Raw genomic sequence first — 12319 nt, 5'->3', positions numbered from 1 at the left:
ATAAGTTTTGAAATTGGTGCTCCCATTGCAGAGAATAGCAAGGTGTTTTCAGTTTCTCTTCACGCAGCAATAGCATCAGTGAATTTACATTAATGGTTATCTAAAGGAGATGGGTAAGAGGATGACTACCAAGAAGAACATAAGTCTGTTAAGAGGTTATCAGCACGCTATTGCTGCTGAAGATGTGCTATGTATAAAAATGCATTGCAAGTACTAAATTTTTAGATCATTTAAAAACATCAAATTTCCACATCAAAAACCACTTTCCAAATAAATAAATAAAATTGGAGAAGATATACTCCCTTTCAAAGCTCAAACAAGACCATGTTAATAGTTTGCATTTTGCAAAAACACTAAACCAGGTTATACCTGAGTCAGGGATACTGCAAATAAAAAAGATTCTGATAAATTCACGCAGTTCTACCTTATAAGATATTTTACTTCTTTGATAGTTCTATTTAAACCAATTATGAAACACTATTGCTGTGTAATTTTTTGCAAGTAATAAGACACTAAGTTAAATAGAACAATCTCTGTACTGATGAATCTGATGAAGTGGGTTATAGCCCACAAAAGCTTATGCCCAAATAAATGTGTTAGTCTCTAAGGTGCCACAAGGATTCCTCGTTGTTTTAATCTCTATACTGGTATGCATTGTGTTTCTGTCTTAGAGATGACCACAAGCCATAAAAAAACCCAACAAAAATATGTTAATGGTGTGTTTGGAGGAAACCCTTTCCATTCTTTAAAATATTCTTGTATAAAATCTGCATTAGTAGAGATTAAACATTTGGCTTCAATTAATTATCCGTACTAAGGCATGTGGATTTATTATCAGAGATGATGGTAGAGGATACAAAGGATTAGGTAATTGCATGGTTGCTGGAACAGTTTCCTCTCTCCCGGCAAAAAAATACATGCCAACAGCTGGAAGCTAAAGATTAATTTAGCAAGCAAACAAGTTTTAAAAAGTTAAATTTAAGTACACCTCTTTCTTCTCATAAGACAACAAAGTCTTCTAGGTGGTCAGTTATTCTCCTCTCCCTCGTTTAAAAAATAAAATAAAAAACAAGAATGAGATTCTGTGTTATGCCTTTTTGAAGTGCAGCACAGAATAAGCTGCCCTGGGGAAGGGTTTTTTGCTTGCTTTGCACCCTCTTGATTATGGAGTATTCTAGGGGCTGGAGCAGGTCTAACATTTTATTCAGTTCTGTGGGTCTGTCTAAGTCATGGCAGCCTCCTGGGCTACGTGCTATAGCGCTGCCTTGAATCTCTGCAGTGCTATGTGCTACGGCCCTGACTAGATGTACTGTGAGCTCCAGCCACGTATGCTTGGGCTCATTAGGAGTCCTCAGGAGGCAGTCTTTTGACCCTCTTTCACAGTCCTGTATCTGGAGAATCCTCCCATGCCCTCAACCAAACATATTTTGGTGGCGCCACAAGTAAAAGATATGGTACACATATATGATTGAACAGATCATGCCAAAATCAGTTTCTAAAACTAGAGACATAAGGTGGGTGAGATAATATCCTTTATTGGACCAACATCTATTGGTGAGAAAAGATATTACACCTCATCCACGTTTTGTCTCTAATATCCTGAGACTGACACAGTACACCACCACTTTCTAAAACTAGATAGTTATTTAAATGGACTAACAAAAAAATCCATGGTGAGTGAACAGCAAGTTATTTACCAGTACATCAAATTCAGATGTTCAAAAATATTGTATTGCCATTAAATGACTTACTTATATGAGAGGTGCGAAGTTTTTTCACAGACTCTGAATATAAGTTAGAAAGGCCACACATGCAAGAAGCCACAGTCAGCATACCTTAATGAAGCAATGAAAAAAGGAAAGACGAGACACCAACATAGTATGTTTGAGACAGAAAAACCTACTGAATAACTTGAATAATCAGAGTTATACAATGCTTTTGCCAGGCAGACAAACTGTTAGTAAGTGCAACTAAAATCTGAAGAAAAAAAAAAGTCTAAATATCTGAATTCACACAACAAGTCAAGATTCACACAAGCAAAGATTCTCTTTTCATTAACTTTCTGAGCTGTACTGGATATTTCAGCTAATAAGCATGTACACAGATGTGACAGAAGGGTACAGTTAATCATGCTGACAAGATGTTACAGTGACAAAGGCCAATAGCATTAAACAAGTCGTTTATAATGTCTCCCAGAGTGACTTGTAATCTGACTATATAAAAGCAGAATTTAAGATTACTAACATTTTTCCCTAAGAACCTAAAATATTAAGCCTATCAGACTGCCTGTCACATGGAGGTGAAAAGGGAAGTTTCTGTTCTTTTAAAACGGAACTTTTATCCATTAAGGAAAATCAAAGACTAAAAATCTTTGAAATGCTTTATAATACAGCAGGTAATATAAGCAGCAATTGGTGCCTTTTTTTAGTTTTGTGTTCAAAGTTCAACTATTGAACTTCATTTTGTAGTTATTTTGATGTTTCTCAAACCAATAATTTACTATCAAGAAATACCTATCTCACTTATAGCATCTACAAATCTAAAAAAATAATCGTGTGTATGTGACACTGTACCTCAAAATAGCAACCTGGAGCCCCCATATTCACCACTGTCAAATGATTATGATATGTTTTGTACAAAGTATGCCTTGTGAGGTATACTTTTAAAAGTATTGACCTTAATACCCCATCGGACTGAATATACTATCATTGTATGTGAAGTGATGAAATTTTCCTATATGTTGTGAGAAACACCCACAGCTTTCAGTTGCAACAAAGAAGCAACCATCATAGTCCAGACAGGTGTTAATGGCTCATCAAGAAGAATTTACTATCCCAGAGGCTTCTCAGAGAAGGCAGGTATGCAATGGGGACTGTCTGACCAATAGGGATTGCCTGACCCCCATGTCACAGCAAGGATTTTTCTAGCTGCAGGAAGTATAAAAAAGGTACAGTGACATCATCACTTCTCTCTCTCTCTCCCTCTCCACACCCCCCCCAGTCTCAACACCTGTACATTTGTCTAGAAGACAAAGACTTGAAAACTAGGGAGACTAGTCCCAGGCTTTAAGGGAGTCCAGTCTGCATATTGAGGAACTGTAAACATCTGGTAGGGTGTGACCGAGCTTGATTAAAATCTTGCTTAGTCTGTAAATTCTTAGTGTAAATTCTATTTTTATTTCTTAGGTAGCCAACTTTGATCTCGATGCCTGCTACTTATAATCACTTAAAATTGGTCTCTCTGTAGTTCATAATCTGTTTTATACTGTATTTTAGGTGAAACTGTGTTTTTGTTTGAAGTACTTGGGGAATCTCAGCTCAGATTACAAAGGCTGGTGCATGTCAACTTTCCTATGAAGAAGTAGCAAACTTATTAATGAGTTTGCACTGTTCAAAGGAACCTTGAGCAGTGTAAGACGGTGTATTTCTGGGGTGCAAGGCTGGGAGCTGGGGTGACTTGCTGGTGCCTCTCTCTGTAAAATTCATGAGTGGTTCAGGGATTATTCTTGCAATTTAGCTGGGTGTGTGGCTCCACATGCTGATGGCTGTGTGATCACAGCACCTGGAGGGGTTTTGCTACTTATCACTGGCATAGCTTTGAGACACATTAGGTCGGCAAATTAAGGGGGCGCAGCAATCCCACAATTCCAGGTTATACCCTGGGGATCCTGTCACAGCCTGAAACACTTGAGATAAAATAAGAACATGCTTGAATCTTCTCCTGGCCCACTTAATCTGAACCAAAACTGGATGAAATTTTTCAAAAAATTTCTTTTTCATTGAAAAGTGGCCATTTTGAGGTAACAATTTTTTTCATGCACACTATCATTTATCATTTTCAAAATAACGTTTTTTCATTTAAAAAGATCCACCATGTAACTAAGCTGAACAAAATTTTTTTTTCCAAAAATATTAGCTATTTTTATTTCAAAAATTATAAATGAAGAATTTGAACAACAAAAGGTCACAGCAATTTAAGAAAAACAGAATAGCGATTTCAACTCCTCCCCTCCACACCTAATTTTTTGACCCGCTCTATTTTACAAGTTTGGATTTGCAAATTTAAAACATCCATTTATATTTCATACACTGAGGTTTCCCCTCTAAGAAGCACACAATATTCTAAGAGGCCAGATAATTATGGACATTCCTAGTGATGAGAAATTTTAAACTAATAGCAGCAGAAGCAAAGGTAGCCAGTTGTGATAACCCTTCTATGCTGAGAAAAGGGGTATATGTAAGTGTAAGAAGATCTATGGAGCAGATGTGCCACGGAAATTGCAGGATATTGGGTAGGCATATTTACAAAACTCTGACAATTATAAAGCGATGTTGGTTATTTAATTAAGATCTTTTAAAGTTCATATAACTATTTTGTATTTAATTTATACTTCTATGAATGTGTACAATGCTTTCCTATCTGTTGCTTAAGGTGCTTTTAACACAAATTAAAAACACTACTGACCAAAATAAAAACAGCAAGTACCTCCCCACCATAAAGCTCAGTCTACAACAAAGCTTAGTCTCGTATCACAAATACAACTTAACAACAAGAGAAAAATGAAATCTGGGAGGCTGGGACAAAAATGCAGTATTATACTTAATCAGCAGGAATCTAGGATAGAGCCTCTCGGATACTTCTGATTCAAGATATTGAATTGCGAAGAATCATCAGGCAGGAGAATGCGAATACAAACCGACGTTCCATTAATTATTCTCAAAGATCAGACATATAATATTCATACAAAAATATATGTTTTGTGTTGCTAATGTGCTTATATTCAAAGTAGTGACTGACAGCACAACTATGAGTTATGGAGAAAGGTACCATTGTTGAAATGTAACATCCAGCAATTCTTACCTCCTGATGGTTGCCGAGATTTGCGAGGAGATCGAGGTTCCCTACGATAAGGATCATTAGAGCCATACAATTCAATGGTGCCAAGGTTCAAGAGCACTGTCTTCTGCAGGTAATCAACCATTGCAATACCATTACAATTGCCAAAAACTACTCTGGAAGAAGAAGCGTAGGAGGAAAGATTAAGGCTCCAATAAAGTTGCTAATAAGTCAAAAGTTGCTATTGTTTTTATTCTTGTATGTAGTACTGTACTTGACAAAGAATTATAAACACACTTTTTATTTTAAATTGATCTTTTAAATGAGCCTGAAAAAGGATTAAAAAAATACTCGTGTATAAAGTGCAGTTCACTGCTCTAGAAAGTGACTAAAAATAGTACTTCCTCCTCAATAAATCAGCTTCCTGTAGCTGTAGAGTTCACTTACTAAAGAGACAATTTGAATAGTTTTTACTCCTGTTTGACTCTGCAGAGCCAACATAGCTCTGTGAGAATGAACAAGTCATAATTAAATCCAGTTAATCAACAGCACAATTGCTAACTAAGCTGTAATTGTAGAAACTGGTGATGTTTGAGTCTAAAGGACTCTCCAATAATATCCAGATTCTAAGTTGGGTTTGTAGAGCTGGCATTTAGCAGAACAATCATTTTATTTGCAAAATGAGCAAAATTAATCAGAAAGAATGTCTACAACTCATTTTATAAAATCCACTTTTTGCAGTAGATGCTTTTTTCCCCACGGTTAAGTTTCATCTCTGGAAGTTACATTTCCCTGTATATCTTTTTTTTTTGGAAGTCTAATATACATTTATGATGTTGTATATATTGATACAATTACCATAGGCCAAATAATTGTGTAAATTGCCTAATGAAAGATTCTCTTAAAGAAGTCTCCCTACAACCACCAGGACTCTGTCCCCTTCACTATAATGGATGCAAAATGTAATACTGCTGCCTATACAATTCCTTTTGGTCATTTACTTTATTATTTTAGTGACAATCACTACAATTACGATGAGGAAAAGATGGACTAAAGTTCCTATTATAAATCTCTATTTTAATGAACTTATAACTTGCTCTTAGCTAAAACAAGGCAGCTAGACAGGATTCTTTTAAATATATGACACAAACTCACATACAACTCTGTTCATTTTAAGATTTTTGGTGCACAAAAAAAATCTGAAATTTCTTGTTCATATAATTAAAAACATTTAAACTTTACATGTCTTTTTGTACATATAACTTTCAAGCTCTGTTCAGAGAATCATCAATGCTTTATTATTATTATTTTTTAATATAAATTCAAATAGATTAGTTTAGGATATTCAATAACAGTTTATAAATCCAGGTTTATAAACATACTTTAAATGACTGATTACCATGGTTACCATTAAAAAGTCAAAATGTGCCAAAAGATATCACCAGTTACTATACAAATATTGCAGCTATTTATTTTAAGTACACCTCTACCTCGATATAATACTGTCCTCGGGAGCCAAAAAATCTTACCGCATTATAGGTGAAACTGCATTATATCAAACTTGATTTGATCCACTGGAGTGCGCAGCTCTCCCCCCCCCCCGGAGCACTGCTTTACCGCGTTATATCCGAATTAGTGTTATATCGGGTCGCGTTATATCGGGGTAGAGGTGTATAGGGGAAAACTGATAGCATCTCCAATATTCCTACATAGTGCGTATAAAGAAATGTTGACTTTTTAAATGACAGCCACTCTAGTGACATTTATTAGAAAACTAGTAAAAAGTACAGAATATACTTACAGACCATAGGCAGAGTTCACTGCCAAACTGGTTATCTGCTGCGGAGGTTCTCCACTCACCCATACCAGCTGAATAACTAGTTCAATCTGGTAGCCTGCAGACTGTTTGAGGGGAGAGCTTTTTATTCTGCAATATAAAAATAATATATAATGTCTTTATATTCATCTCTCCACTTTGATACAATAGGATCTAATTAACTTGTACAAGACAGGGAGACTGAGAATTATTGAATTTTACAATCTACCAAATGAATACACACAATATAAATAAATAAGAATAATGCACCAAAAGTGTTCATTTCACCTTAGTTCCCATTATTTGTGAGGATACTTAGATTTACTACTTAAAACAACCTGAGTAATGATTCTAAAAACCGAGGGATGGGAAAGTGCAGGACAAGGGTTAACAGCACTAGCATCATATGATGACTTTAATAGAGAAAATGTGTCACAGATTCTGTGTTTCTAAGAGGGGAGAATTAGGAATTGTAGCTTTAATGGAAGAAGTTTATATTGAAGAGGGATTTGAATATGGTGTGTAAGTACGGCTAACTGAGGTAGGCAGGGGCTTTCAGGCTAAGGTTGCTGGTATAACAGAAGGGCACAAGAGTGTGAGGTGAGAAAGTGGATTTTTAGACAGATAGCTTGCCTGGAACAAATATCGAGAATTGGTTGCACCAGAGGTTTTGAATACCGTCCCATTCAAGGGTCCCCCATTTCTCCACAAGACACGGGCTCTGTGTGTGCCCTCTATTCTCTCTTTTCTCCCCCACTTTAGGGTTCCTCAATGCCCCTGCTGGGAGTTTATGTCAGCGTAGTCTTGTCAAGGTTATGATCAATGAAGATAAGAAGATACAACATTATAAACAAAAGTGCACCATAAACTTTCCATGTTCTTACACTTACTTTAAACATGGGACATTATCACGGAGCCCATCAGATGAGCTGCTGCTTGTAGATGGATGTGACTGGGGGGCAATGGACTGAGGATTGGAACCTGTGCCTGGAGTTGGCAACGTTGGTGCTTGCTCACCATCTGGAGATTCTACATCATTTATTTCATACAACAGCCGTACTTCAAGCATCTGTAAATTAAACCAAAGCAAAAGCAACAATAAAATACACTATCTTTCTTCTCTATGAAAACCACTCTCCTTTGATTCCCACATTTGCCTCTTGAAAGCCAGAGAAACGTATATGTGAATTAAGTAAAGTGCTAATAAAAACTCAAATGGACAATCAATATGTCAGGCCACCTTTTGTACAGAAAAGCAGTTCAAGAATATCACCACTTTTTGCAGTTCTTTGCTGAACAAAAATGAAATACTACATATATAAGGGGTAAGGCTCAGATTTTTAAAGGCATTTAGGTGTTGCTGCACTCAGTGTCAGGATGCCTAACCGATTTGCCTAAATCTCATTTTCAAAAGGGATTTAGGTACTTAGAAGCCTAAATCCCTTATGAAACTGAGATTTAGGCTCCTACATCAGCTAGGCATTAGGGCACCGAGCACGCAGCAACATCTCAATACCTTTGAAAATCAGGGCCCATGTGTTATTCTCATACTATGTCAACAGTAAAATTTCTCAGTCATGAAACAGCACTTTCTTTATGTAGTTACTGCAAACTCTTTTAGGAGAAATAGGTAAAAAGAATGGAACTCAAAGTTAAGGGTGAACTGTACCATACAGTAACACTGGGTAGAACTGGATACATCAAAACAACATAATGAGTTTTCCCACTGTGCTGATCTCTACACTTTAGAAAACATTAGACAGGTTTCACCCTTAATTCAAATTTCTCTTGCTTAGTTCTTTTCCTCTATTATAGCCTTATTATCATTTTAGTACAGTTTTTGGAGGGTGGATTTCCCCTCTTTTCTATTTTTTCCCCTCAACCAAATATTTTTGTCAGCTATCAACCAGAACTTAACACACAGGTTGATATATAGCAAGTTTTACCGTAATTTGTAAAACTATACTATCTTGAAGAACAGTTTAAAAACTTTTTAAACAATCATTTAGAAGCATGTACCTGCTAAAATAACCTTTGTGTTAATTACCCATTGTTATACACAGGTAACGTCAAAAGATAGGGTTACCATATTTCCACAAGCAAAAAAGAGGACATGGGGGGGGGGGGAGCCCCGCTTTAGCCCCGCCCCTGCCCCACCCCCATCCACTCCCTCCCACTTCCCACCCCCTGATTGCCCCCCTCAGAACCCCCAAACCCCCCCCGCTCCTTGTCCCCTGACTGCCCCCTCCTGGGACCCCTGCCACTAACTGCCCCCTAGGACCCCACCGCTTATCTAAGCCGCCCTGCTTCTTGTCCCCTGACTGCCCCCTCCTGAGAACGCCCTACGACCCTACCTGTCCCCTGACTGCCCCGACCCTTATCCACACCCTCACCCCATATTCACACCCCCACCCCCAGACAGACCCCCGGGGACTCCCATGCCCTATCCAACTGCTCCCCGCCCCCGACAGGACCCCCAGAACTCCAGACCCATCCCACCCCCTCTGCTCCCTGATTGCCTCGACCCCTCTCCACACCCCTGCCCCTCTGATAGCCCCCCCAGAACCCCAGACCCATCTAACTCCCCCCGCTCCCTGTCCCTGACTGTCCCAACCCCTCTCCACACCCTTGCCCCCTGACAGCCCCCCCCCAAACTCCTGACCCATCCAACCCCCCCTCCCTGTCCCCTGACCAGGGCCGGCTTTAAAGAGCCCAGGAATCGGGCTGCGCTCCGGCCGGGGTTGCGGGACTTGGGGCCGGGCCGGAGGTGCTCGGCCGGCGCTGCTGGGGCCCGAGCCAGGCCGGCGCTGCTGGGGCCCGAGCCAGGCCGGCGCTGCTGGGGCCCGAGCTGGGCCGGGTCCGGGCTGGGGGTGCTGGGGCCCGAGCTGGGCCGGAGCCGCTGGGGCAGCCGGAGCCGCTCGGCGAGGGCCGCGCCTCCCCGGAGCTCTCCTCCTCGCGCCCCCCCTCCCCCCCCGCCCCAGCTTACCTGCTGCTGCCTCCCGTTTGCCCCTGCTTCTTTTCAGACTTCCCGCGAAGATCTGATTCGCGGGAAGCAGGGGAGGGGGCGGAGCAGGGGGCGGAGTGTTCGGGGGGAGAGGAGGGGGAAGACAGCTGCGGGCCGGACAGCATGGTAAGGCTGCAGGGGATGGGGGAGCCGGGAAGGGGCTTTGGGTGCCCAGCGGCGCTTGGCCGCCGCTTTTCTATCTATAAATAGCCGACCGGGGGGGAATCCCGGATATTTTTAGATTTTTAAAAATCCCCCCCGGACGGCTATTTATAGACCGAAAAGCCGGACATGTCCGGGGAAATCCGGATATATGGTAGCCCTATCAAAAGATAAATAAAAGAAAGCATGCTTAAATCCTCAGAGACTTTACCCAAGAAATAATATTAAAACTAGAAGAGCTGCATTGTGATTAAACTTTGTTTAGGACACATTATAAAGAATTTAAAAACTAATGATATCATATTTGTTATAGAGTTCAAAATAATTTATCATCTCTTAACAGTTTTGTATATGGGTATGCAGGCATACAGTATAACATTAATTCAATAAAACTCTCACCTAGATCTATCTTTGAGTTTTTGTACTGCCACCAATCACCCTAGTACCTGAAAGTCATCCATGTAAGATCAGTAACAATAGCAAAATCTCTAATGGCCTTCAGAGCATCTCTGGCAGTTCTCCATCTATGGAGTTGTAACTCTGCTTTGTGTAGGTTTGTTTTTGGTGTGTGGGGGAGAGGTTAAGAGTGGAATAAAAGAGGTGTTTGAATGGCGAGTGTCATTTACGGTGCAGAGGCTTTCCCAAAGAGAAAGGCATTGCAACAATTTCCCAAAGAAATTCGGAAGACTGTTCTATAGCCAGATCCCCTTGAGAGTACTCTGTCTCCTGCTCTCACCCAAAGCAGTGGTTTACGGATTGAAATTTGACCTTTGATGCAGCCTGGCCTTGATTCATCAATTGCTTTTAAAATTAGAACCAAAACCTTTAACTGGTATAGGAACCTGACTAGGAACCAGTAGAGGAACTTAAGCACATGCTTAAGTGCCAATGAAGTTAACGTTAAGCAGGTGCTTTAGTGCTTTGCTGAATTGGGCCTATTAAAGACACACATCCAACTCCTATAAAAAGATATAAATAGGGAAATAAAACTTTTATTCAATTTGTTTTGCAAAAAGCTGCTCCTAGTTTTGAACATCTATGTATGAGAATTTAACCAACAGGATGAATCATGATAAAAATCCAAACCATCAATATATTTCTATTACAGCCAAAATCCATACAATAAAAAAAGTGATACTATTACCGGAATGACTTCTGTTGTCACTTCCTGTTTGCTGAACCTGTAAATAATGACATGTGCAGAAACTCCTGCTATGCACAGCATCCTACTTTCTGGACACCACGAGATGATCTGAATGGCATATGGATCTTCATCTACTATATCTGTGTTTGGCTTGTCATCCTTATTTCGTGATTTTTCAAATACTTTAGCTGTTTTTAGCTTGTAAAGTACTTGCAGTGTTACTAGGAATAAATAAGAATATATAACAAAGTTAGTTTTCAATTTAAACAGATATCTTTCTGTAATTCATTTCTCCTTTTTGGTGCCTTTTTCCCTTTACAAAGGTAACCAAACAATTTTCAGCAAGAGGGAAACACTTGCAGAAGCAGGGTTACACAGTGTTAACATTCTCAGTTCTTTCATGAAAATATATCCACATTTAGACATTTAAAAAGGAAAAAGCCCTTAGAACTTCATAAATCTAGGCTAAAATCAGTTAATTTCTCCTAGAAAGAAATCAGGTGAAGATGGAAGAGTTACAAAACAGGATATCCATGCACCAGGAAATGTAGTACTCCTACAACATATAAAGGATAAATTTCTTCCTTCTGAGCTGTGCTTGAATACCAATGACACAACATGACTCTAAATATGTGTATGTTCTTCTTTGCATACTAGTGTCAACAATGCTCTTCTAATTCAAAACTGTATCGGAAATAGTTTACTCTCTAAGCTTAGGACCACTGAATTATTTGGGTGCATTTATAGAGGAACTTAATTCTTTTCTGTGCTTTGCTAGCAAGAACTGTGGGAAACAACTATTTCTAGCTGCTATTATTTAACATGAGCTTATATTTTGTAAATATACACTTGTTACTTTTTGCATTAGAAAGAACAAAATATAGACACAGAGGTACCTCAGTAAAATTCATCTGTTTTTCTGCCCTTCTCCTCTCTCCTTTCTCCTATCTATGTGCCAAGAGAGGAGAACGCCAAGAAAATAAGACAGAGGTTTTAAGAATGTCAAAATTCCCATTTCTTGTTCCAGCCTGCTCTAATAATTTGTTTTCTTTTGGGGAAATAAAAATCAGTCAAACACTAAACTATTAAAAAAAAAATTGATAGACCCAAGTTAAGTCTATTACAATTCAAAGATTAACATAAGGCACTGACAGTGTGTGAAGCAGATAACATGAGAACAACTTGCCAGCAATTATACTACAGAAGCATGCAAATTTAGGGAACTCTTCTGCTGTCTGAGTAAGTTACGATAATTATTCAAAATACTTACTTGCGGAAGCATCCCAAAATTTGATTGACCCATCAGCATGCCTATGAAATAAAATTTAAAAAAAAAATTAAAAAACACATGTTCCTG

The 12319-nt window shown here is 39.1% G+C and overlaps 1 protein-coding gene across 10 annotated transcripts in view; it reads right to left on the bottom strand.

The window, feature by feature from the left end:
* The window catches only part of STXBP5 (syntaxin binding protein 5), a 176005-nt gene that overhangs the window by 42850 nt on the left and 120836 nt on the right, over nucleotides 1-12319 (bottom strand). For all 10 annotated transcript variants that reach the window (XM_005280427.5, XM_042848227.2, XM_005280429.5 and 7 more), the window contains 5 exons: nucleotides 12233-12273; nucleotides 10963-11183; nucleotides 7543-7721; nucleotides 6638-6763; nucleotides 4861-5012 (listed from right to left, as the gene is read on the bottom strand). In XM_005280427.5, the coding sequence (XP_005280484.2) occupies nucleotides 4861-5012; nucleotides 6638-6763; nucleotides 7543-7721; nucleotides 10963-11183; nucleotides 12233-12273 (719 nt within the window). The remainder of the gene's footprint in view (nucleotides 1-4860; nucleotides 5013-6637; nucleotides 6764-7542; nucleotides 7722-10962; nucleotides 11184-12232; nucleotides 12274-12319) is intronic.

Source organism: Chrysemys picta, chromosome 3 (assembly GCF_011386835.1).
Source record: "Chrysemys picta bellii isolate R12L10 chromosome 3, ASM1138683v2, whole genome shotgun sequence".
Lineage (NCBI taxonomy): Eukaryota > Metazoa > Chordata > Testudines > Emydidae > Chrysemys > Chrysemys picta.
The sequence above is the reverse complement of the archived record's forward strand: the minus strand, read 5'-3'. Positions and strand labels throughout refer to the sequence as shown.